The 27344-nt window shown below is 46.0% G+C and overlaps 1 protein-coding gene across 1 annotated transcript; it reads right to left on the bottom strand.

The window, feature by feature from the left end:
- Positions 1–556: 556 nt before the first annotated feature.
- CD40LG (CD40 ligand) lies at positions 557–20836 on the bottom strand. Its single transcript, XM_006115469.4, has 5 exons — positions 20602–20836; positions 18603–18740; positions 14145–14190; positions 12351–12416; positions 557–3896 (listed from the first exon to the last, which is right to left on the bottom strand). Exons 1-5 carry the CDS (start codon positions 20767–20769, stop codon positions 3526–3528), a joined length of 789 nt encoding a protein of 262 aa, XP_006115531.2. The 5' UTR covers positions 20770–20836; the 3' UTR covers positions 557–3525.
- Between the last annotated feature and the right edge of the window lie 6508 nt (positions 20837–27344).

Genomic DNA, 27344 nt, shown 5'->3' with positions numbered 1-27344 from the left:
TTTGAGGGCTGAGGGGGCATGAACTGATGAGGGATGGGGGGTGCTGAACTGATGGGGTGAGACTGGAGGGGGCAGAATTAACTGCTAGGCAGAGGATGGGCAGATGTGAGGGAAAGAGCTTCTGCAGCAGGGACCAGAATCACCGTTCCCAATGTATTTGGGAGAGCAGACAACTCTCTCTCTCTCTCTCTCACACACACACTCACACACACACACTTCTGTCCCACAGAAAAATCAGTCGGGGCCACACAAAAGTGAGAAACAAACACCCACACCCCCACACACAAACAAACAAACAAACCACCTCACTGACATGGTCCCCAACTGAGAAGCAGAAAGACACTCCGCCACAGTCCCTCACACACCAGAGCTGGGGGCGGGCCAGGCTAGTAGCTTTTGTGGGGGGACTGTTCCACAATCTCTGAGCAGCCCCCGGGAAAGCTGTCCCTCACACAAAGGAGCTTTACCCTTACTGCAGCGAGTCCTTTCGCGGACTCTCTGGAAGTGTTGACCACTGTCTTCATCGCAGGGCTGTGGGCTCTTTTAGATGTCTTGGGCCAAGGCCTTGGCGATCCTTGATCGTAGTGCTTTCCTCTGTCAACTTTCCCAGGTGAGAAGCCAGTAACTCATAGCTGACTGCTGCAGAGACCTGTTTAAAGCCCCTGCTTCAGGGACAGAACCCTAGGTCAGTTCCCTGGTTCCCAGCTGCAGCTGATCTTCTGCTCTGAGTTATCTGCTGCCCATTCTCATTTAATCTTTTAGACTGGGAGTTTGATTTCTATGACAATGTGAAATGATTTTGAAAACTCCATAAGTTTCCATTGTGCTAAATATCCCATCTTGGTTTTTATTTTACTATTGGTTGTTGAATGCAACAGATGGGTCTGTTATATGCTGCAACTCCCTGTTCCTCCCCAGCGCAGGAGCCATTGCAGAACTGGGAGTTGCAATCACAAGACAATCTGTGAAAAGTAACTATCCAATAGTCCTCAGTTTTGTTCTCCAACGGGCTAATAGTGGCTGGCAGCCAATGAGGGTACATATATTTGCATGCTATGTCATTATTACACACAGTCAGTATTCAATTAAGAGTCCCTAAAACAATCAGTGTGAAGAATATTCTTAAATGGGGTTGGGAACTGTAGCTCTGTCTGTAATTGCACTGTGATTGGCTGAGATAATTTCACTTTTCCACTTGTATCTGATGAAGAGTACTTTTTGCAGGAGGAGAAAGTTATGTGGGGGAAAAAAGCTAGGAGGAAACTCATACAGATACACAGGAAATACATGGATAAAGCAAGCACTGGCATATTGTGTATGGCAACAGAGAAAAGTCCTAATCCCTGTCAAACTGCAAGAGTACATATAACATTGAGTGTCATGGCTTCAGTTAGGAAAACATATATAGTAACCCGCAGTGTAAGCATTCAGATTCTAGAGTGTTTGGCAACAGTATAAAACTCTACACTAGATCCCAAATCAGATACTGGAATTATATATATTTTTAAAAAATGCAACTGCTTTAAAAAGTGTATAAAATGAAATTTTATTTGTTAATTTATAGCAGGTACCTCATTTGTAAGACTACAGAGTGCAGATCTCCATATCAATTGTTGTAGCGAGACCGCAAATTAGCTCAGCACCGTGATGTATAAGCAACACAGCGCTTCCTGTTTAGCACTTCAGACTCGACATTCAGTAGCGGGGAACCAACATCACCACACAAATATCACAACAATTGTGTTTATTCCTTTCATACTGTCTGTTTTTCAATGCACTGTTGAGTTGTTCCTTCCCTTTGTCCAGGAATATAAGACAGCTTTAATTAAATAAATAATTTTTACATGATGCATCAAACAAATCCCTTTTCCTGACTCTCATAAAGTTATGCCAACAACACTTACATATTAAAATATTGTTAAATGAGACTGACGGATTCTGAGCATGTCTCTCAGTGACATCAGGGGGCGCAGCATCAGATCTGAAATCTACAGTCAGTGGTATTAGTATGTTCTGTGAGTAAAGACCACTGCTTTCCCTCCCAGACATGGCTGCCTGTTGACGATGGGGCAAGTGACCGTGGAATATTTTATGGGCCAATCTGACAGTCTTTACTCAGGCAGAAATCCTCTGTCCCCATCCTGCAACCCTTACACCAGCAATCTTATGTACTTCAACAGGGTTTCTCCCACAAGCGGACTCTACTTGAGTGAGTCAGAGTTCCAGGATCAGGCCTGCTGAAAAGTCTCTTGCTATTTGGGATCTTTGGGTGCAAGGCGCTAGGTAAATTGATGACTTTATTATATCCCAGATCACCCTCTCCCACAGTCCATGGAAAGGTCGAGGGGTGGGGGAGGGGTAGGAAATCTCAGCAAGGGCATCCCCATATTACTCTTTGTTCCCACATGGAAAGATCTCTGGGGCTTATCCATAGAGATCCAGTCCCTCTGCCCCTGCTCTACCCCAGTGATGCTAGTGGAGCTGCTCTACCACGACATACTCCGGCTGTGGTAGCCCCAAGAGTCCGTGGAAGTCCCTGCCCAATAGATAATATAGCTTGGAGCTGATCAAATAGGACTAGACAGGGGATCTTGCCCAGCCCAGCCTTCTGCCTTCCCAGTGTGGAAGAAGGATCCATGGAGGAGGTGTGTCCAGGGTGAGGAGAGAAGGGGTAGCAATGTAGGTAGGTGCCCGAGGCCCCCTTCCACATGTCTGTGGGTTGTTCCATGAGCAAAATGTCCCCTCCATTCACAATTCTATACAGGACAGTCTAGGCTTGTGAATGAAATTCATCCTGGGACACTGGGTTATATGTAGCTCACTGAAGCCTGGTTCTGAGCACACGAGGGGCACACAAGCCCTGCTGCTCCAGAGTGAATTTCACCCAGTGTGAACAAGCCTCAGTAAATATCACACAATCATAAACGATCCAAGACTCTGCTGATTGCATATTGTACTTGCACAGAGATGAAAAGAAGGGAAGTGTCAGGTGAAATGTACAATTTAAATGGCAAGCATGTATCATTGGCAGTTACTGGTTAACGGCAGAAATTTGCTGATGGCTTTTTTTCCTAGAGAAGACATTTCTGAACCTTTAAAAATGTTTTCCATTGCTATTTTATAAGCAGATTGAAAAAGAGGTATGCATTATCTATCTGGCTGGAGTCCCTCATGTTGTTTGGAAAGAAACACTCATATTATGTTCTACTAAATGAGCACAATCCACCCTTTTGGAAGTGATGGCACAGGGCATGGAAGGCTTAAATACATATGATACAGATGTGTACAGACATTCCACAGTGAAAAGGAGAGAACAAAGTGCACCCAGGAACAGCTCCAAACGTTCTGTTTCTGTTCTTAGGGTAGGTTCTGCCCTCTTTAATAAATAATAAAATATACAAAACTAGATACAAGAAAACAAAAGATGCAGAGGGACATAAATATTGAAAACCAGGAGAAGTCACTTAGTTTAACAAAGTTGGGATTGGACCTCCTGCAGCTCCGTCCTTCATGGCAGGTCACTTCTCAATAGAGTTTAAACATACCAAAGTATGTGTTTCCATTATCATAGTTCACTTGAGTCGAATCTGTCACGTTAACAAACACCATGTCGCCTTGCCGGAGCTCAAACACTCCTCCCAAGTGAGTGGATTGGAGGGCACAGTAAACACCGGATGCGCTGTGTGTATCCTGTCCCTTTAATAAGAGCCGATCGAATTCCGATGGGAGGTTCAAATAAATAAACACGGTAAATGGTGCCCCAGGTGCTGGTTTGCTGCAGAAGCTGACCTGGGCGTAGATGTAGTAGAGTCCTGCTTCTTTCACCTTCAATTTCCCTCCTTTGTAGGATATCAGGTTACTCATAGGGGCATAGCCCGTTTTCTCCCAGTGCAGCACTGTGGAGGGGAAAAAACATCACTGTTGAGTGGAATGAGTCAGAAATCACATTCCCAGAACAAAATACCATGTGAAAGGTTGGTATGAATGAGATTAGTCCCACCTCGTCTCTCTGGTGTGTATAGACTGTATAAGCGCATAGTGGTAGGAACTGTCTCTCACTAAGGCTGTGTCTACCCTGGCGCGATCTTGTGCCAAAGTAGCCGCTCTTTCGCAAAAACTTGCTGCCTGTCTACACTGGCCATGTGGTCTTGTGTAAGTAAACTGACGTTCTACTGTATAAAATCAGGGCTTCTTGCGCAAGAAATATGATGCTCCCACTCAGGAATAAGCCCTCTTGCGCAACTGTTCTTGCGCAAGAGGCCCGTGTAGACAGGCAACAGGAATTTCTTGCGCAAGAAAGCCCTATGGTTAAAATGGCCATCAGAGCTTTCTTGTGCAAGAGAGCATCTACACTGGCATGGATACTCTTGCGCAAAAGCACATGCCAGTGTAGACGCTCTCTTCTGGAAGAGTTTTTGCATAAGAAGCTGTCAGTGTAGACGTAGCCTAAGCGCATCTACATGCTCCCTGGTACAACTTCCCAATCTTCGTCTAGAGTGCAGGGGAGAAATGGCTGCCTTCCTTCCTGTCCTGCCCACACACTCCTCCTCTGGGCTAAGTGCTGCCCACAGCATAGCCTCCCTCTTTCTGTGCTCCCTCTTCCTGCCCTGGGAGAAAGGGGCTTGGTTCTTCATGGCAAGTAGTTGTATGGGCTACGGATGAAGGCCCAGTTGGGGAAGGCAAGCTCCAGCCCTGCCCCTTCTGCCCAGGCCCTCCCTTGGAGACAAGCCCCACCCACCCCAGTCCCAGCCTTCCTAGCCCCCTGGATGGCTGGGTGCTGCAGCCCTAGTTCTGGCCCCAGCCCTCCCTGGTGGCCAGGGCATGTAGGCAATTTTGGGAAAGCTGTGCCTTCCTGTGCATACGTAACCACCACCAGGTGGATTTGAACCTGGGACCTCTGACGCAGAGTATAGGAGCCTCTACCTTCTGAGCTAAAAGCCAGCTGGCTCCCAGCCTGTGCTGTAGAGGTCTCTTAGTCTTAACTGTTGCTGTGGTCTAGGTGCCACTGTATAGTAACCACACTAGGGGTGTGTCTAGACTACATGCCTCCTTCGACGGAGGCATGTAGATTAGCCAGATCGGAAGAGGGAAATGAAGCCGCGATTAAAATAATCGCGGCTTCATTTAAATTTAAATGGCTGCCCCGATCTGCCGATCAGCTGTTTGTCGGCAGATCGGGGGAGTCTGGACGCGATGCGCCGACAAAGAAGCCTTTCTTCATCGGCACAGGTAAGCCTCGTGAAACCAGGTTTACCTGTGCCGATGAAGAAAGGCTTCTTTGTCGGCGCATCGCGTCCAGACTCCCCCGATCTGCCGACAAACAGCTGATCGGCAGATCGGGGCAGCCATTTAAATTTAAATGAAGCCGCGATTATTTTAATCGCGGCTTCATTTCCCTCTTCCGATCTGGCTAATCTACATGCCTCCGTCGAAGGAGGCATGTAGTCTAGACACACCCTAGGTGTGTGGGTTACACCTACACTACTAGACACCCATTTCACATCGTGAAGTGGACCAATGCTGAAGGGAATGATCGGAGCTGGGCTGTGTGCTCTCGGGGGATACTCTATCCCTCCCTTCTGCTCTCTGATGGGATCCCAGCCCTAGATGGCCACACTTTGGCTCGGCTGTGTTATTTATACCTAGGAAGGAAGTTGGGTTTTTTTTGGTTTTTAAGCTACACTGTCCCCTCTAATTGACCTGGTATGTGGCTTAGCGTTTGGCTTTCTTCACGCAGCAAGAAACAGTCATGGTTAGAACGGCGAGGAGTCCTGTGGCACCTTATAGACTAACTGAAGTGAAGGAGCATGCATCTGACGAAGTGGGTCTTTGCCCACGAAAGCTTATGCTCCTACACTTCAGTTAGTCTATAAGGGTATGTCTACACTACCCTCCTAGTTCAAACTAGGAGGGTAATGTATGCATACCGCACTTGCAAATGAAGCCCGGGATTTGAATTTCCCGGGCTTCATTTGCATAAGCGGGGAGCCGCCATTTTTAAATCCCCGTTGGTTCGAACCCCGTTCCACGAGGTGTACCAGTAGTTCGGAGTAGGAATCCTAGTCCGAACTACCTAGTTCGAGCCCCGTGTAGCCGCGCTGCACGGGGTTCGAACCAGCGGGGATTTAAAAATGGCGGCTCCCCGCTTATGCAAATGAAGCCCAGGAAATTCAAATCCCGGGCTTCATTTGCAAGTGCGGTATGCCTACATTACCCTGCTAGTTCGAACTAGCGGGGTAGTGTAGACATACCCTGTGGTGCCACAGGACTCCTCGCCGTTTTTGCAGATTCAACTAACACGGCTACCCCTCTGATACTTGACAGTCATGGTTAGAGTATGTTTTGCTGCAAATAAAGACAAAGAGCCAGACTCTCAGCTGGTGTAAATGGGCATAGCTCCACTGAAGTCAGTGCAACCTCCCAGTGCTCAGACATTGCCTTTGAGAGGAGCTGATGTAACACACATCTGCTGGGTGTGGGTCGCTGTCCCATGCAGAAGCACTGAAATCACTTACAAAGGGAGAGCGAATGAGTCTGCTCTACAGCCCGAACTGAGTGCCACGTGGCTTTTAGCTCAAGCCGTAGAGGCTCATGCACTAAGCTCCAGAGGTCCCAGGTTGGGTTCTGTCTCTCAGCATTACACTGACTCCACCACAAAGGTAACAGGTGCTGACATTTGTTTTTGACCCGTGTACTCTATTTAGGTTCCTCCTTCCATCACCCTCTTCCAGCTACTGAAGAGGGCGAGGATCAGGCGAGGAAGTATAAAAATAAACTTGCTAGAGGTTTAATTCTCCGGTTGCCGTGGGTGCCTCGGAGCCTATCAACCAACACACCATAAATGGTCTTGTGGCAAAATACAAATCTCCACCAACAGCATCTGCATCATGGTCTGTGCTGCACGCTTGTCTGGGTCAGTGGGTGTGTGCCAGCTGTTATAGCTAGTGGGGGCGGGGACGTGGAGGTGTTCTGCCCAGGACACTTTGGGAGTACATCCTTATGCAGGTAAAATGCCCATTAGAGTAAAAAACAGCTGTGTAAAAGAATGCAGGTGCAACCTTTGTTTGGCTGACTCATAGACCAATATTGAGCACTGCTGTGGATTCGAGGGATTTTATTTAGCAAGCCCTGCAATGATGTTTTTCTTAGGAGTATATATAGGTGTATGTGTTTGAAAGAGAGAGAGCATGTGTGTATGTAAAGGGGCATGGATGTGTGCATGTGTCTTAAAGAGTAACACCATTCAATTTCAGTAGCACAACTGGGATCAGACTGTTACCTCCTCTATCTACTTGGCATGCTTCTACATGATTTCGCCTTTTAAAGCAGGGGTGGGGAACCCTTTTGGGTTCCGGGGCAACTGACCCACAGAAAAATCAGAATGAGAAGCAAAACAAAAACAAACAAACAAACAAATAAATAATTTTTAAAAATCCCCACACCAGAGTCTGGGGGTGCCTAGGCTAGTGTATTTTGTGGGTTCCAGCCCTGTGGGGGTTTGGCCGGGGTGCTGAAGCACCAGCATGGGCTCCCAATGCTGGGGGATGAACTCCAAGTCTCGGGAACTGGATCTGGGCAAGCTGGGAGCCACATCCAGCCCCTTAGCCTTAGTTTCCACACCCCTGTTATAAAGACATTCTTGAAAATGTGTTTGGCCCCTTTTGGGAGGGCACAGCAAAGAAATGAAACCCATTCGGATACTTTGTTTTAATCTCCAGAAACAAAAAAGCCTCTCTCCTGTAGAACATGATGTATGATAAGCAATTAGAGTCCATCTGCGCAGCCGGCTGCAGTGTCTCTCAGGCCCCCCAGCTACAGACTTTGCCTTGCTCTAGAGCACTAAAAACAGCTGTGGAGATGTTGCAACTTCGGCTCTGAAGCCCACCCTGCTCCTTCAGCCTCCCGCCTAAGTGCCAGCCAAACCCGTTAGGACATGTCGACCAGCAAACAGACAGTCGTGGCTGAACCGCGCCAGGCTGCTCCACTGTTGTGAAGATTCTGGACGCAGGCTGGAAGCTGGGCTGTGGGACCCTGTGAGCTGGGTGGGCCCTAGAGCTCAGACTCCAGCCTGGGCCTGGAAGTCTAAGCAGCCTCAAAACAGCATGAGTCCTGCGAGGCAAAGTTGGTTTAGTTGCTGTTTAGACATCCCAATGGAGAGCTTTTTTCTCTGAGGGCCTGGTCCTGTGCACATTGAAGTCAATTACAAAGTTCCCCTTGAGCTCTTCAGGGCAGAATCAAATCCTATTGAAGTTCACTGAGCAAATATGCATTTCCAACCAGGCATTTTTAAAAAAAGTCTTAAGCGTGATAATCAGATAAGGAAGTACACAGTCGCTCTCTAAAGGGGAGTACGCAACATCTACATTAACGGGGAAGGTCGACTTAAGATACGTAACTCCAGCTATGTTAATTACACAGTTGGAAGGAGTGTATCTGAAATCACTGTCCACACAGCAGGAGGAGCAAGAGTACCGGTGCCAGTAAGGTCACCCTATCAGTTTGAATTAGCGGGTCTTCACTAGACCCTCTAAATCAAATCTTGGAAGACTGACCATGGCAGTGTCGATCTCCCATGTAGCATAGATATGGCCTAAGGGTTTCGGAAGTTTGCTAGGCCTGATGGAGTCCTGAGAGTGGCATTAACGCACAGAATAAAATTTAAACCACCACAGGCTGATCTTAATTTAGGATACAAAATCAATCCTACTGAAGGATCAGACCCTATGATTGTTCCAGAGCAAGCTATGTGTTGAGTGACCTACTATAATCCAGGAAAGAGAAGAGAATGAACTCCAGCTTTGGACGTGACTATGAAAATAATATCCAGTATCGCTGTTTCTAACCACCGCACACAGAACCCCACCCCTCATAAACAGAAAGACCATTCACTGCAGTGGGTGCAGAATGGGTATCTTGTCCTTTGATAGGAAGTTCTGTTAGTGAAGGAATAATCCAGCAATGAGATCTATACATGTGCAAGTTACTGTCTAGTTCACTTGTTCCCTGATGGCTGAGTCTAAGCAAGAGTCCCAACCAAACTAGTACATTTTTGGGCTACTTTACATTAGAAGATCAGTAGGATCCCAGGGAGTTTTTTAATGTAGTAGCGTCTTCTATGATTTTTTTCCCTGTTACTAAGTTTTCCCCACAGCTCTGGGTTGAGCAAATGGAATAATGGCTACGTGAGCTGTAGAGTCACAGATGGAAAGAGCAATTACTGTTTACTGGTAGTTACTCCAGAATAAACTGAAACGTGCTTAGGGTTACAGATTTTTACCAGATTATAGGCTTGATCTCACAAACTCTTACTCATCCACCATTGCTCTTGCAGGATGTGTCCTTAGTTAGAGCCACACTAGGAAATGTACCTCTTCTTAGCGTAGCCAAACCAGTGCTGAACAGGATATAAGTGCGAGCGTACCCAGGACAACAATGTCTTTGGCACAGATTCAGAAAACTGCTCTAGGTAAACGTAACTGAGATGGTGCAGAACAAGACTCAGGTGTGTTTACACTTTCATTATAGGCACTCAGGGTATGTCTACACTGCAGTTAGATACTGTGGGGCTGACCTGTGCCAGCTGGCCCAGGCTCATGGGGCTTAGGGGCTGTTTAGTTGCAATAATTCTGGGACTTTCCCACTCCGCAGGGTCCTAAAATCTGACTCCAGCCTGAGCCCAAACATCTTCACACTTGTGGGGGTTTTAATTGTGGTGTAGCCAGACCCTGGAAAGCCAGTGGCCATCAATGCCTTATCTAAGGAAGGCTCTCTCTGTTGATATCAATGGTGGGAAAGTGTAGACAGCCCTGGGAAAAGTGAGATGTTTTGTGTGATTACAGACTGCTCTCATGACTAAGGGTTTGCAGGAATAGGCCTTGTTTGGAACTTACAGTTTAGCAAGGGGTATTAATTCTGCATACCACGAACTTAGTCTTCCCTTAAAAAGCTCTTACTCTCTCTACTCACAGTCCCCTGAGATGAGACTATTCTTCATTTAGCAGGCTTTCTTGTAAAAATGACCACCAGAAATAACCTTAGGAAAAGTGCATGCACCTATTCTACCCTGTGTACACTACACACACACACACATGCACTCTTATTCTACCCAGTTCTGCCCCCCTTCATCATGCATGACATGCCGACAAGATCAAATGTATTTTAACCAGGCTTCAGCAGGATGGTGATTCCATCCACAAACAATGACATTATTTCCTTTTCTCCAAGAACACCCATTATTTATTTTTAGGAAACACGATTTAAAAAATAGAAAACAACCAGTACTGAAGCAAAAGGGAAAATGTTCATTGGGAGGTTAAAGGTATGCTGGAATTATTGTCTTCTAATTTATTATAGCTCTTCAGTTTCGCTTCCCACAGGACTGAATCCAGCTCACCTTACTCCAGTGCATTGGCACATGGGAATTCAGGATAAGGCAAGCAGGAGTTAGCCTACATGCAATACCATCATAATCAAGAACAATGCTCTACATAGTTTGACCCCCGGAGAGTAAAACCCCACACAGCAAAATGTGTGTCCAGTGGTTAGAGCAGAGAGCTGGGACTCAGGAGATGGGAGTGCTATTCCTAGCTCTGCCTTTGGCCAGCTAGATGTCCTTAGGCAAGTCATATCAACTCTCCATGCCTCAGTTTCCCCCTCTGTAAAATGGGAATAATGCTCTTCTCCTACTTTATAAAGCGTTTTGAGCTCTACAGAAAAAAGCACGTTTAAAGAGTCAAATATTGTCACTGACTCACAGAAATGGAGTGCTTGAGGGGGCCTCAAGAAATCTCCTAGTCCAATCCCATATGCTGAGCCTGACTAAGTAAACCTAAACCTGCAAGTGTTTGTCCAACCTCTTCTTAAAAACCTTCAGTGATAGAGATTCCACAACATTCCTCGGAAACCTGTCCTGAACCTAACTAGTTCTGTAGTTAGGAAGTTTTCCTAATATCTAACCTAAGTCTTCCTTGCTGCAGATTAAGTCCATTATTTGTTATCCTACAGTCAGTGGATGTGGAAAACAATTGATCGCAGTTCTCTTTACAACAGCCTTTAACATATTTGAAGGCTGTTCTCAGGTCCCTTCAGTCTTCTTTTCTCAAGACTATCCTTGCTTAGGTTTTTTAAATCTTTCCCCCTAGGTTGGATTACCTAAACCTTTTATCAGTTTTGTTGTTCTCCTCTGGACTAAGTTTATCCACATCTTTCCTAAAGCATGGCACCAAAAAATTGGACATGGTACTCAAGTTTATAAAAGCTGGACAATTACCTTCCAAATCCTATACACAGCACACCTGTTAATACGCACCGGAATAATTAGCCTTTTTTGTAACTGGGTCACATTGTTGACTCATATTCAAGTTGTGACCTACTGTAACCCCAAGATCCTTTTCAGGATTTGGATACTACATCTGCCTGGTCAATTATTCCCCATTTTCTAGTTGTGCATTTAATTTGTCCTTCCAAAGTGAAGTAGTTTGCATTTGCCTTTATTGAATCTCACCTTGTTGATTTCAGACCAATTCTCTAATTTGTCAAGATTAGTTTAAATTCTAATCCTGATCTCCAAAGTGCTTGCAACTTCAGCCAGCTTGCCATCATCGGCAAATTTGATTTGCATACCAGCCGTTCCATTATCTAAGGCAACGATTCTCAAACGTTTTGGTCCACAGCCCATCTCACTCAACGCAGACCTTTCTGCAGACCACCACCCAACCACTTATGATGACAAAATGGGTACAGGAGAGAGTGGGGTCTGTCCAGGAGATAGAATAAAGGAGCAGGCTATGTGGGGAGAGTCTGGGAGGGAGGAAGGTGCAGGAAGGGGATGGGGGCAAAGGGTCTGGGCATGAGGGGCATTTGCCGGGCTCCAGGCCTCCCACCACTTCCAGGCACTGCACCCCGAGGTCCCATTGGCCATTATTCCAGCCAATGGGAGCAGCGGGGGAAACTTCCAGGGGAGCAATTTCCTGTGCTGCCATTTCCTCTGCTGTGGGGTGGGAGAGAGCCTGGCAGCAGTGTGTAGAACCACTTCCTTCCCCCACGGCTGGAACTGGCCTGCAGGGCTCCCCCCCCCAACCTCGCATCAGGAATCCTGCGCTGGAGCTTCAACCTCATGAAAGAAGATGGGGGGGGAGGGAAATGGGGCTGGAGTGTCAGCATAGGCTTCCCGCTGTGGGGGTCGCGGACCGTACTTCGAGAACCCCTGATCTAAGGCATTAATGCAAATACTGAATAGTACTGGACCCAGGACTCCATTAGACACCCCATTATGATTATTTCACCACTCCTCTCTCCTTCCCCACCCTCCCCAGTTTGAGAATAGGGTCTGGCAAAGCTGGGTTTCTTACCTGACAGAGACTTGGTGCCATTCTTGAACCCCCTCAGGTGAGCTGAAATTGGTTGGTGCCTGTCATCTACAATTAAACAAAGCCAGCAATTTATTCATGTATTTATCCTTAGTTGTTATCACAGACAGTACAGCTACTACACTGGACGCATCTCCGTGCTGTGTAATCATATTAAAGTACACCAGAGCCAGAATCATCAGAACTGATTTTAAAAAGGCCCATTGCTCACAGAAAACGTGCCTGTCCAATAGAGTCAAAGTCCCCAATCCTGCCGCGAGCCCCATAGAAGCAGACCCCAGTGCCCTTGTTAAGTCCTTCAAGACCAAAGCATAAATTAATATTCAGCCAAACTCCTGACTGCACAAAACATGCAGGAGTTCCCATGTGTAATGCAATTCCCATGTGTAATGCATTCCCATGAGCACAGGAAGGTGGAGATGTTTACATTGCAACAAGTATCACATGTAAGGCAAATGAGGGGACAGACGATATGTTAATTAGCCAACCCCCAGACTCTAGCACCCGGAATTGATGATAAATTGCCAGTAGGTTGCACAGCATAAAGGCGCACCCAGAAGCCAGAGGTGGGATGCTGTGTTCTGCAGTGATTAACCACTTCAATAAGCCTTTTCATGCCCACCACAAGCAGTGTGTGTCAGGGCATGTCAGCGCTACAGAGGGTGGCGCAGGCTCTGACTCCGATGTTGTCCCCGCCCATCCACACACAAAAACCTCCTCGTCCAGGCGTGGTGCTTTCATCCCAGGTTAATAGTCCTCCAGTGCCTTCCCATCATTCCTCATATATCCAGGACAGACACATCTTCCCACAATTTAACAGAGTGGCTCAATTTATTGCAGTACCAAACATTGTGAGATGCACCTCAGAAGCCCTTGTGACACCCTTGGGTGAGGATGCAGTAATACAGGCATAGCCTTGCCACGTGGCTGCTCACACCTCAGCTTGCCTATCTTGGATGCTCGGACTCTGGCGCTAATCCCTTGGGCTCCCTCTGCCGAGAAGACATTCCCTTCCCGCCAAGGGATCTGAGAAAGGCACTAGCAGAAACCCACCAGGCAGGACTATAAAACGCAACCACCAATAAGTATTTACATACACTCTTGAATACATTGTGTTTCAATCCTCCCTTTGGTCACAGGTGTAGAGTCTCATTGACTTCCAAAGGGCCGGCTTTAACACACTGGCTTTAATTAGCACCAGGATCTCATTAATTTGTCTGCTACAAATGCTGGCCTTGCAGAGATGATGGGCAGACAATACATAGTAAATAGCTTGGAAAATATTTTCTGCCTGTGTAAACTAAAGGTTTGGCAGCATTGGGGCAATAGTAAAACAGTGCTTCCTTACTGGCTTATATACCAGCAGATTTAGCAAATGAGCATTTGTAGTAGTTTTCCTGGCAAGCACTTTCATGGCATCTTACTTCTTCTAGAGACGTTCTCCTGCCTATGCTATCATGGTGGAACAGCACTGAGAGACCCAAATGCAGAGCAAAGGGAACTTCAAATTTTTCCCCAGAATGGCACAGTAAAACTAAAGGATTGTCATAAATATTAAGACACTGACTCGAGACCTTCTGGAACATCATGAGGTACAAAACCCGCTGCATGGGAGCGCTGCCATTGACTGCTCTGGAGCAAGATCAGGCTCCAAGCACAGTGCAGACTGTTGCCAGACTTCCTATGTTATCTACAGTGTTTTCAATGCAGCAAAGAAAATTGTCTCATGACAGACCTCATTTCCACTTTATTTTCCCAGAATATCAAGAAATGTACCTTTTTGCATTTCAAAGATTGCACCAGGCTTGCTGACTTCTGCATCCTAAAACCAGAACATTAAAAAAGTTTATTCATAGATTCAGAGATCGAAAATCACATTTAATTAGTGTTCAAAACGTAGCGCATCTCATCCTACAATGTGTGTGTCATAACCAGGGCCCTAACAAATTTGCAGTCCGTTTTGGTCAATTTCACAGGTATAGGATTTTAGAAATCATTACTGTCATGATTTTGAAAACAATGCATACTCTGTGGCACCTTCAAAACTAATAAAAAAATATATATAGGATCATGAGCTTTCATGGGTAAAACCCACTTCATCAGGCTAACATGGCTACCCCTCTGAGACCTTCTGTCATAATTTCAGTTATTTAAATCTGAAATTTCACAGTGTTGTAATTATAGGGATCCTGATCCAGAAAGCGTTGTGGAGGGTCACAAGGTTATTCTAGGGTGGTATGAAGAGATTATTATAGGGGTTGTGATACACCTACCTTACTTCTGCACTGCAGCTGGCAGCAGCACTGTCTTTAGAGCTGGACAGCTGAAGAGCAGTGGCTGCTGGCCGGGAGCTTTCCTCAGAAGCAAAGATGGTAGGTATGATATTACCACCCTTGCTTCTGTGCTGCTACCTTCAGAGCTGGGCACTAGCTCAATAGCTGATGCTCTCCATCTGCCCAGCTCTGAAGGCAGCAACCCATGAGTAAGTGTGGCACAGGCTGACATTGCCACCCTAACTTCTGGCCTTCTGCTGGCAGGACACTACATTGGAGATGGGCACCTGGCCAACAGCCGCTGCTCTCCAGCTGCCCAGCTCTGAAAGCAGCATAGAAGTAATGGTGGCAATGGTGCAACCTTTTTGGCCAAGACCCCCAATTTGAGTAACGCTGTCTCCCCTGTGAAATATATGTTGTATAGGGTAAAAACACACAAAAGACCAGACTTCATGGGGAGGAGACCAGATTTCACAATCTGTGATGCATTTTTCAAGAACGTGAATTTGGTAGGACCCTCGTGATAGAATCATCCCCTTGGAGTTATCTGTGACCATATAATGATATTCTAGTAAAGAGTCACCGGCACAACTGAGAACAGAGTTTGACACATAATATTTTAGATTTACATGAAACTTTTCATCCTAGCATTGCAGGGGTGTACAAAGGAAATGTAGCCAATTTGGGGAACTAGAATGTAGGACAGCTACCCATAGGTAAACAACATACTACATACTGGATGATGCTTGGTCCTGCCATGAGTATAGGGGACTGGATGACCTCTGGAGGTCCTTTCCAGTTCTATGAGTCTATGATTATAGTGCCAGGGCGGAGAAACTGAATCTTTACTCTTTTGTAAATATCCATACAGAGCAAAACAGTTTGACCGCCCTGAATGCCAATGCATATTAAACTGCACATTATGCCTTTTATCTGATGGGAGGATGAAGAGCTAGTTGCATTAGATGTTTAGAACACTACGGCATACTCTACCTGCAAGCCTCATTAAACAACAACATTCCCACAGGTGGAAAAGATTGGAGAATAGATCCCCCAGTTTTTGTTCTTCTGGCTAACCACCCTGACTTTGCATTAGCAGAATTGACGCTAGTACATAAGCAAAGCGAGCACACCTAACGACGTTAAACAGTGTTCCCGCAAAACAGACACTCTCCCAGTGACATTGGTTATCACTGTTTGGCAAGGTGTGAATAAAAGAAATTAACAATTTATCATAGAGAAAAAATATATGAGATAGAAAAAAAAATCCACAAAGTTCCCATTTTAGGTTTTATAGCATTAAAATGCTGCAATGGGAAAGGTGTATTTGAAAACACTTCGAATGACTGCACAGTGCAATTCAGAAAGTGCGAGGCTTTCGTAGGAGGCTATCTCACACAACTGTAATGCTGGACTCCTCCAAGCCATGCCTACTGGGGGGTACTGACGAGACTAGTCAGTTTCAATCATAATTTGCATTGTTAACTAGAGGATGATGGGAATCCTTCAGAAAGTTTTCTATTTGACTTGGATGGGTTTTAGTTTAGTCCCCTGATGTGCAAACCACCAGAATCCACTTAGCGCTGATAGGAAATGCCAATTTAGTATATCTACTGAACAGAAAAAACACTGCTAACTAATTTTTCCAAGGGATAGGCAGTTAGAGGGCACCTTCCACTAATCTGACGCTAATTCAGAGTTGGTTCTTGTCACCTATTCCATTCATTAGGAAATGCCAGAAGAAACTTTCTGACTATACAAAATGGTTAGTGCCTCATGAATAAGCTCATTGTTATAAAAAAATACTTGATGCTATGTGTCCATGTGGCTGACCTAAAAACTCTGGAGCCATGTGCTTTTTTAGATCTATGCATGGCATTCTCATTATCATTAATGGTACCGCACTTCCACGTGCAAACCAAGGACTGTGCAACATCAAGAATCCACCAGGTCAGCATTTTGCATCTAGCACGATTCTCATGCATCTCGAATAAGCTACTGCTTTGCTTCTTCAAGACCTTTTTCCTGCCATGTGTTATATGTGTTGCACCTCAGCCCCAGTCACCAAAAGGAGCATAGAGTCTGGGCTCAGTTCTCAAGCACAATGCAACATGTGTAGTCATCAACACCTGTAAGCGTGGGTGTAAAAATGCGACCAAATTTCACATGGGTGGCATCATTTTACGCCCACCTTCCAAAAATGTTAGTACCGCACAAGGTGCAAGACAGTGGAGAGTCAGCTCTCCTGTGTACTGTTTAGCATATAGGGTCAGATCTTACCAACAACCCTGTACAGTTCTGCATGAAAGCTGATAGCAGAGCAATATCCATAAACAATACAATTATAGGACTGGAAAGGAACTTGACAACTTATTTAGTCCAGTCCCCTGCACTCATGGCAGGTCTGAGTATCGCTAAAACCAGCTCTGACAAGTATTTGTCTAAGCTAGTCTTAAATATCTCCAGTGTTTGGAGATTCAACAACCTCCCTAGGCAATTTATTCCAGTGTTTAACCACCCGGACACTTAGGAAGTTTTTCCTAATGTCCAACCTAAGCCTCCCTCTCTGCAATTTCAGCTCATCACTTCTTGTCCTACTCTTAGAGTTTAAGGAGAACCTTTTTCCTTGGATACAATCTGAGATCAAGTTGCAGGGCATCAGCTTCGTCGCTCCCATTAAGCCAATAAGACTGAGTTAGGGTATCAAAGTCCTGAGTGCTCTACTGAGAGCACAATCTCTTGTGTACACTTTTGATTGCAAAAAAGAGCAAGTAGTGTGAAGGGCTTAGTCACCCAGCATTTAGTCATCTATATTTTTTCATGGTTAGTGCATCGTAAATATTGTTATGGATATTTTGTTACTCCTGTGTAATAATGATGATGTGTTAAGTGCCACTGGCATACTTTGCACCAGGGTGCTGGAACTAGTGGGGTAGGGCAGTGGTGGGGAACTTAAGGCCCAGGGGCCAGATTCGGCCCTCAAGGCTCAGGGCTCCAGCATTGGGGAGACTGTTATGGCACCGCTCCAGCTCCTCCACCATCTCCACTTGAGGCTGGAGCACATCACGTCTACTAGCCTGGATCCCGCTAGGCTCTGGTGTGGGGATTTTTTTTTTTTTTTTTTTGCTTCTTGCTTGTGTGCAGCCCCTGACTGATTTTTCTGTAGGCCAGCAGCCCCCAACCCAAAGAGGATTCCCCACCTGCGGCACCACACCCTGGCATGAAGTGGTTTCCATCCTATGTAGGATTTACAGTTTTGTGTGATGGCTCTCAACATCCCCACTAAAAAAAAATTGTTCCAACGCCATTGCCATGCACTCTATTTAACATGGAAGAGCCATGATCTGGAGCTTATACACTAAACAGACACAATAACTGAACTCTAATATAAATGAGCCTTTCCTATACCTTTGTCTTCAGTACATGATAAATAGTTGCACTCCATTTTATCCTACGTCTGTCAAAAGTTTCATTCCACGCAAATGACCCTCAAACTTTCTTAGACAAACATTCCATTGTCAACTGGGGCAAAATGTGTCAATAAAATTACCAACATGTATTTGTGCTTGTACAATCCGCCTCTATAATGATCTCTTTGGAGGGCCAGATTCTGTTCACACTTCCATTAGAATTCTATTTCCTTCTATGGAGTTATTCTGAATTTAACTCTAATGTAAATGGGATTGGAATCTGGTCCAATGTGTGGAAGGGTACAAATATTACTTTCTAAATACAGCTTTGTAATTGTTCATGTGTGCATGATAGACAGACATCTGTCAGGGATGGTGTAGACGGAGCTTGGTCCTGCCTTGAGGGCGGGGGGCTGGACTCGATGACCTCTCGAGGTCCCTTCCAGTCCTATTATTCTATGATTCTATGCATGCATGAGCGTGCGTGTGTGTGTGCATACGTGGCAATGCAAATCTTTACCAGCAACTTTATTTATTTAACTACCTCTTACCTTGATTAGCAGATCCTGGAATCTGTTTATGATCTCCTTACAGTCCAATAATGATGAATCTGCACCTTCTGGTTTCCGACATTTTTGCATTCTTCTGAGGAACAAATAATCTTCGTGTAAGCTCAACTCCTGTTCCATCTGTCCGTGAGATAATAGAGAGAGTAAACAGACTGCTAGAGGACAAGTGGCAAAGGAAAATAAGCCCATCGTATTCTGAAATGGTATCTCCCGAATTGGTAAGTATCTACACCATCCTTCAAGGGCCCAATCCTGAAGTCCATACTCAAGCAAAACTCCCACTAATTTCAATGGGAATTTTGTCTAAGTAATGGATGCAGGAATGGACCCCACATCAGATTTCTGCATAGAATAAATAACAGCAATTGAAACTTGCTCTCAGAATTTTTGTGTTTAAAATACATTTTCCCCCTTTTCAAAAGGCAGAAGAAGATGAGACTTGGTACCAATGTCTGGGTGCAAATCTTGATGAAGAGCTTGATTCTGACACCCTTACTCCTGTGGAGTAGGACCTTGAATCGCTAATAAGTCCCATTGAAATCACTAAGGCTATACTGGGATGGAAAAGCGCAGACTCTGGCGCCAATCCACATTCCAGTGAACCAAATAGATTTCTTCATGGTCTGTGCTAGTGGATCAAATGCAAGCTCAGAGTCTTAGGACCAGCGATGAATGTAACTTAAAATTTCTTACAGGCACTGTCCTATTGCAACCCGGGTCCCTGCCAGCTGGCTTTTGCCGCAACTCAGCCAGCTCTTGCCGGTGCCGTCAGAGTGCACCCATTTACGTTTACCTCAGCTTGGGACCTTCTCATCGTGAGTAGAGGTGGCAGATTCAGACTCCTTCTATCATGTACATTTAATCTTTTAGACCAAATCAGTCAACGGCATAACTCAGAGAAGAAACATTCTGTTGCAATAACTAGTCATTACATTCATTGAGACTGACTGTGATGCCCTGTTTCTCTTGAGTAGTGCCATACTACACAAATCATTCCACTCCAATCTGTGGGATGACTTGCACAGTAAGGTGAGTAAAGTATTTACAAACTGATCCACCATATGCAAATATAAACCATTCTTAGCTTTCAAACTACTTTGCCTCTTATAGTTTAACATTAAGAGCCCTGATCCACACTTATTAGGGATCAGTATTAACTCATTTACATCTAAATTATAAATATGCAAACATGTATATTTTAAATTTTAATGAAAAAATATTGTGTGTGCACCTTTTAAGGACAATACATTTTATTCTAAACTGAACTAGGTAATTTCACTTGATTTATGAAACACAGATAGTTCACTTACTGTATATCTTTTTTTTTTTTTTTACTACAAATTAGCAAGCATAGGGTAGTCTGGCCGTAGTTTGAATAAGAGCAAACTTGAAAACAGCTTTGAAATGTTGAATTCTTTAAAAAATATTGTTGGAAGCATGAAACATAATAGTTTGGATTGTGCGTATTAAAAAAACAAAACGCCACTCTCCTAAAGTGAAACTTACTACACAATTATCAGAGGCAAATATTATCAAAAAAGCTTCTGAAATCTCTGCCTCATGCTAGGTATCACTGCTGAATCCAAAACACTATCACAAAATAAATATTTCACCTTAATGCCTGAGAAGAGCACAGAATAATTGTCAAGCTATTCAAACCAACCCAACAATATATCATGCTCCTGTCACTGTATTTAATCTGATTGAATAGACAGCTTGGTTTAATTCTACACTACACTTTGCTACTCTATTATCATTTTGTTAATTTAAAGGGGAAATCTTTTTGACAAAGTATCTTTTATTAAATGGAAAACAAAGGCATACACAAGAATGTTTGCGTAATAAATGCTGCTTCTGTGTAAGCACAACTATTTGCATTATTCTGCCTCCTTTTCCACCCTTGCTAATCAGTTTTCTTTGTGCTACATGAAAATCATTGTTAGCACCAGTTCATTTAACAGGATCTTATTTTGGACCTTACCTTATCCAGCTTCATGTGAAGATATAAACAAAAAAGTACAGTCCCAATAGTCTGTGCTATAATAAATACAGTCAGAAAACACATAACAATTTTCATGGTGCTAGGTGAGCTGGTACTGATGGGTCGAGGGGTCGTTGGGCTATAAGGTTCATTCATTCTGTGTTCCATCGGATGGGACCTCCTCTTCAGTAGCTGGGAGCAGGAGCAGCATGAAAACTGTCTTGCTAGCACACTACTGAAGACAGTTAAGGGACAGGTAGCTGTGACAGCCCACACTTCCTGGAAAAAAACCCTTCGTAGTGGGTAGGTTTGTTCATTGCCCTTTCCTACAACAAAAGTGATTTGAACGTTCTTTTGTCATTCACTTCCATACTTTTTCCTATTGCTCTATCAGAAGTCAGTAGAATGGTCTTATTCCATGTATTCATATTTGCCTTGCAACGCTCCTGAAAATAACTCAGTATTTTTTTCCTACTGCGGACAAACAGTTCATGGCTGATGGCTTCAAAGACACGGGAGAACGACTCCGCAAGCAAAACTGTTGAATTTCAATGTGGAGAATAAAAGGTTGAGAAACAGTAAGGACCAGCCAAAAAAAAAAAGCATCTTACTTTACTTTTTTGTTTTCCTCAGTGAGGAAGGACCGTTTTGTAGTTAAGGGTCTAGATAGGACTCAGGAAACATGAGTTCCTGGCTTTATCACAGTCTCCCCCTTTGTGACCATGGGCAAACTGCATAATCTCTCTTTGCCGGAGCTCACCATATGTAAAAGGGTGTGTGTGTGTGTGTGTGTGTGTGTGTGTGTGTGTGTGTGTGTGTGTGTAATAATACTTCTTGTGTCTCCTTTGATGGTCTCTCTTTAGAGCCAGGAACGTCTCTTACCATGTGTTGGTAACCTGGAACAATGGGGCCTTTAGGGGCTATCATATTCACAGCCATCGTCTTGGGTATGACATCATCTAGTATCTATTTGCATTTATAGTCACGTTTTCAATGAACCTTAGAACATAAGAACGGCCGTACTGGGTCAGACCAAAGGTCCATCTAGCCCAGTAGCCTGTCTACCGACAGTGGCCAACACCAGGTGCCCTAGAGGGGGTGGACCGAAGACAATGATCAAGTGATTTGTCTCCTGCCATCCTTCTCCAGCCTCTGGCAAACAGAGGCCAGGGACACCATTTCTATCCCCTGGCTAATAGCCTTTTATGGATCTAACCTCCATGAAATTATCTAGTTTCTCTTTAAACTCTGTTATAGTCCTAGCCTTCATAGCCTCCTCTGGCAAGGAGTTCCACAGGTTGACTTCACGCTGTATGAAGAAGAACTTTGTTTTCTTAGTTTTAAACCTGCTACCTTCTGACTTGCTGGGATGGCAGAGATGAGGGAAAACGGCATCCTGGGTGCACGTGTATCTTGGCACCAGATGCCTCTCTAGCCTCTCCACCTCTCCCTTCACTCCAGGGCCCTGCTGCTTCCCTTCCCCTTGCCCTGAGCTTACTTCAGCTGCCTCAAATCCCATCCCCACCCTACTCCTTGTCTCTTGGACAACCATCCAGAGTGCCATGGCCATGTCTCCCATCCAGATGGCCACCCCACACCTGGCCTAAAGAGGGTAAATTAGACCCATTAGCCCATAGGCTATGCCCAGAGCAAAGCAAAGGTGTGCTCAGGCCTAACTGCTGCTGATGTCCAGCTGGTGGAGAACCGGGCTGGGTTTATAGAGACAAGAATTTGGCAGCAAAAAAGGGCTGCAGGGAGGCAGTGTGCAGTCCTTCCCTGGCAGGAGGGAGGTGTGTGGGGGAGCTACAGTGCTAAGTAGCCTGTGGTGACTCCTTGGGAGAAGGGAGTTTGGGCTGGTAGGATTCTCTGCATCTTGGGGTCTTTGAACCATCATTTCAAGGACTTCAATATCTGAGCTATGGGTGAGAGGATTATTCTAGCAGTAGGTGGGTGAGATTCTGTGGTCTGCGTTGTGCAGGGGGTCAGACTAGATGATCAAAATGGTCCCTTCTGACCTTAAAGTCTATGAGTCTATGGTAAGCCTAGGGCAGGGGAAGCCAGAAGCCAGAGCTGAGAAGTAGGAAGCAGTCCACAGGAAGAGCAACGTTGTCTGGGAGTGCACAGGCCACCGTTGCTAGAGAATGGGCCCCTGGACCGGAACCTGAAATAGAGGGTGGACCCGGGTTCCCCTTCTAGCCACAGGAGTGGAACCATCAGGGCAGCGAAGGGAAGACTGCCGTTTTTATAGGGAGGGACTTGATACCCAGAAGGGGGGGTTATAATGACCTGGTTGGAGGGCTGAGCTACAGTGGAGCATCATGAGTCCTGTGGCAAGAGAGAGACCCTAGCACAAGGAACTTCCAGAAGTGGGTGTCAGAGTTGGATCCAGTTAATCCCTAGAGAACCAGGAGGAGGTGCTCCAGTGGTGAGTGGGCCCCATGACCCTTGTACAATTGGGAGACGGTGCTGCTCTCATTGGAGTCCCTGGAAGTTAAATAACTGAATTCAGTGAGGCCAGGTCTTTGGAGAGACCTTGGAAATTTAGTCCCAAATCTTCACTGGTCTGAAGGCCAAATCCTGCAGTCCTTGATCAGGCAAAACTCCCCAGACTTTTCACTAGGACCCCCCAAAAAGTTGGAGGAACAAAAGTTGGTCCCCCCCCCCCCTTGGTCTGGAGAAGTTATCCACTAGCATCGCCTTTTTACGCCCTTCCCTGCCCCACAGCCCTCTGGTTGCACTAATGTGGAGAGAATTGTTACAGAACAGAGACGCTAGGCATCTAGATCCTTGTCGTGATCTTTTTGCAGCTTGACCTATGTAGGGAGCAACCAAAGCTGGTGAGTGCTAGCATGTTGGGGGAATGGGATCAGCATGACTAGTAAACAACAACCCTCACTGTTCATAGAGAGGAAAGTCAGTCTCATGGTGAATGCATTGGCCTGGAATGCAGGAAATCCGCATTTGTTCCTTGTCTCTGCCAGAGCCGCCTGCTGTGACCTTGGGCATGTCGCTCCAAACGTCACGTCGTTTTTCTGAGCCTCCTGAATTTATCTGGAGGCTCTTCCAGGCAGAGAGTGACTCCTGGCATGTGTTTGTGCGGTGTCCAGACCAACAAGGCTTTGGGCTGAGTTGAAGTGATAACAGAGTCATGGCAATCCTGCGGCTCTGAGACTGCTAGCAATCGGGAGAGAGCGCTTGGATTCTGTGTGGTAGCTGCAAGCAGATCACAGCGTCACAAAGGTCTGCAGAGCTGTAATGTGGGATTAGCTGTTTGCAACGTATATCAAAGGGCCAGCTCTCTTGCTCCGCAAGCAATCAAGCCATCGCAGAAGGTTGTTTTGAAAGGAATTTGTTACATGTCGCAATCTTATCTGATGTGCACATGGCAATTAAAGAGCCGGATCCTGCGGGAGTTTTGAGTACCTGCTGTGAAGTGCTGAGGGCTGCTCCACTCGCACTGACTGCATTGGGAGCGGAGGAGGCTCAGCGCCTTGCAGGGGGGGCTCAGCGCCTTGCAGAATTGAGCCCGTAGCTTGCTGCAGCTTCACACCCACTCTCCGGCATCCTGTCCTGTGTGGTTGGGGAGCTGTCAGCTGCAATTGCAAACACTGGTAAGCACAAGCCCCAGTGCCACCAACTCAGTTTGACCTTGGACAGGTCACTGAACCTTTCTGCCCCCACATTTCGGATCATTAAAATGGATGCCCTAACACTGAATGTACTAGACTAGCAGAGGAAGGCTGGCCGGCCTCATGGTTAAGGCACTAGCTGTGGATGGGTCTGTGTTCAGTTCCGAGCTCCTCCACACAGATTACCTGCATGACCTCAGGGAAGTCCTTAGATCAGGGTTCCCCCCTGGTAAAATGAGGATTGTTGTCCTGGTCTATTTAGCTCATAAGATCTTCAGGGCTGGGACTGTGTCTCACTACACAACCACGTGCAGCTCCTGGCACAACAGTGCTCTGCTCTGAGCTAGCACCTCCCAAAACCACCAGAAAACAAAGGCCCGCCACCCTGGGCTCCTTCATGAAAACCCCTGCAGCAGCATCAGGTCACGTGTCTTCTGCTCCTCTGGAATCGGATGCAAGCATCACCTTCGGTTTTTATATTAAAAAAGTCCCCACCTCACCCCCTGATCCCAGTCAGTCAAACCACAGTCCCTTCTTCACTCAAAAGCCTCTTGAACCACCCGCCCTCTGCCACGGCCAAAGGAAGCAAGTTTATAATGTAAAAGAAGCAAACAAAGGGAGCCCCCTCCTGCCCAAGTTAGCCCACTTCTGGGTTTCCCAGTTGGTCTTTCCTTTGGACAGCCAGCTCTTTGGGGATGGGATTATTACTCTTTGTAGTATATTCCACAGAGCTAAGCACACTGTCTGAACCCAACATTTATCATATTATGAATGAATTAATTATTATTACTATAAACGCAGCAACGGAGAGCCTGGCACATAGCTCATTGAAGTCAGTGGAATGTTTTCCATTGTTGTCTATGCACTTTGGTTTGGCCCATTGGTCCCAACTGAGTTCACGCCATTTTGTTAGGCATTGTACACACACATTGAAAGGACCTGGAGACTAGCATTCCATTCCTGTTAAACTCAAGGTGACTAAGCCCTTTGCAAACGCGAATCCAGACACTCCACAAAGATTTGAGATAGGACACACCTATTCCAGACAAGTGCCAAGAGAGAACCGCTGCCCCAAAGAGTTGATCATCTAAATGGACAACACAGACAGAAAGCCGGTTCAGTGGGGCTCTTCATTTTACAGATGGGGAACTGGCTCAAGGAGATTAAGGAACTTGGTCACATAGGGAAGCTGTGGCAGATCCTGAGTCCTTGGGTGCCAGTCAAAAGCCTTCACTTCAAGGGCATCCTTCCTCTTTAAGTACAGGTGATAAATAACCTCCATTTTCCTAACTTCTTCAAAGTTTCTTCTGAATCTGAGACTAGTTTTTAGAGGAACTGTTTAAATAAGAGAATAAGAGTGTGACATTCAGTCATTACTTAATACTTTCCCCGAATCCTTCGGTGTCAATAATGTGTGAAACCACAGCGAAATGCTGCATAAAGTTGAGGTTTTGCACAGATATTCCTAAACCTTGGTGGTCACCTGCAAATGAAACTCATTCACATCAGCTTTTGGATAATTACCAGCAGACATTTCACCGAAATGAGCACAACCTCTGAATAACACCGGAAATTCTTCAAGCCTTTGACATGCACATGCAAGATGGAGATGGCATTTTCTAGAACTTAGCTCAAAAGGCCCCGGATTTCAAAAGCGGTTTAGCATGGCCTCCATTTTGGGATGGCCAACATGAGACCCTGAAAGGGCCTGACTTACTGAGGGAGGTATTCGGCACTTTCTGGGGTTGTGAGTGGAGTATTCAAAACCACTAGTCCTTTTTGAAAGTCTTCCCATAATGTCACTCGACCAATGGCTCTATGGGAGAGTCGTACATCTGGAATTTAGGCAGCAACCATCAATGCCCCGCTTCAGAGAGGGAAGGTTGACAACTTCTCTTAAAGAAGTATGACTTCTCCTCCCTTGAAATTGGCAGCCTGGCCAGTCAGCATCCTGTATCTCATTTGCCTTTTCCGATTAAGATTTTTGGGAAAGCAGGTGGCCAAGGCTGGGCCACAACATTTTGGCACCTGAGGCGGGGAGCTCAAATGACGCCTCTATATGCACATATGCACCAGCAGCAGACACAATTTTCTGCATTCTGGGTCCTAGTGGCACCCCCCCACAGTCTGGCACCTGAGGCGGCTGCCTCAGTGTGCCTCATGGTAAGGCCAGCCCTGCAGGTGGCAAAGCAACTCTCTGAGTGTCCAGCAGCCACAAGTTCAAACTGCTGTAGGGCTGAGGACCAATCGGGGCCAGGCACAGAGACTGCTCCTGCCGAGTCACCAAGTGACACTAGTAGAAGGTCTACAGGATATCTTGGATACTATTGACCCTGAGAGGGTGTTGACTCTTTTGGGGACTTCAGTGGGACTGGGCGGAACTGTTCTTGGGAGGCTCCATCCTTTTCTAACTGAGCAGACTCAAAGGCTGCTCGGCTCCCCAACCTGAGGGTGCTCTCCTGGGAGGTTCCAGCAGGCTCCGCGTTGTCACTCCTCTTGATCAATGTGCACATAGGAGATTGCTGGGGAGGCTCGGGAGGAGACGGAGGTTGCGGTGGTTTTAGTATGCGGTTAACACTCGGTCCTGTTGTTCCATTCACCAGGCCCTGCCAAAGGGTTCAGTTGCCTAGCCCAAGATTTGATGAGATCAGGGCAGTGGAGGGTAGGAGGAGTTACCTGTCCCCACCTCAAGGAAGCAGAAGCCACCGTTGCACAACTCACCACCATGCTAGGGGGAAGCAGTCATCCAGCAATATGAAAGACCGGGTGAATGGAACCGAAGGGCCCTTTAGCCTTGGGGGTGGTGTAGCTGTCTGTGGGGGAAGGGCATTGGGAGCTCACAAAGACGGGACTCGAAGGGCAGGGGAGGGTTGTATTGTTTAGGATTCCCCATGGGAACTGAAATCTGTCCAGCTTGAACCTGGCAGTGCAACCCTGCAGGGATGAGATGGTTTCACCCCCAAGCCCGATGAACAGAATCCCCAGACTCAAGTCACAACCCCCCCCTCCTGTACCAAACCCAGGCAGGGCTCTCAAAGCCAGATCACCGCCCGCCGTGTGACACGGTGGGAAAATGTGATCCATCGCTTGGATGCTGAGTGACCTACTTAGGGT

Source organism: Pelodiscus sinensis, chromosome 13 (assembly GCF_049634645.1).
Source record: "Pelodiscus sinensis isolate JC-2024 chromosome 13, ASM4963464v1, whole genome shotgun sequence".
In the NCBI taxonomy this organism is placed as follows: domain Eukaryota; kingdom Metazoa; phylum Chordata; order Testudines; family Trionychidae; genus Pelodiscus; species Pelodiscus sinensis.
Note: the sequence above shows the minus strand (reverse complement) of the source record. Positions and strands in the feature narration are given on the sequence as shown.

Excerpts from the sequence above, each read along its gene's own strand:
- CD40LG (XM_006115469.4), bottom strand. The coding sequence starts at position 20,769 with ATGGAACACAGAATGAATGAACCTTATAGCCCAACGACCCCTCGACCC. Across the intron at positions 14,191-18,602 it reads TCCAGGATCTGCTAATCAAG|GATGCAGAAGTCAGCAAGCC; the intron begins GTAAGAGGTAGT and ends TTCTGGTTTTAG. Across the intron at positions 3,897-12,350 it reads TGGCACCAAGTCTCTGTCAG|TGCTGCACTGGGAGAAAACG; the intron begins GTAAGAAACCCA and ends TCCCCTCCACAG.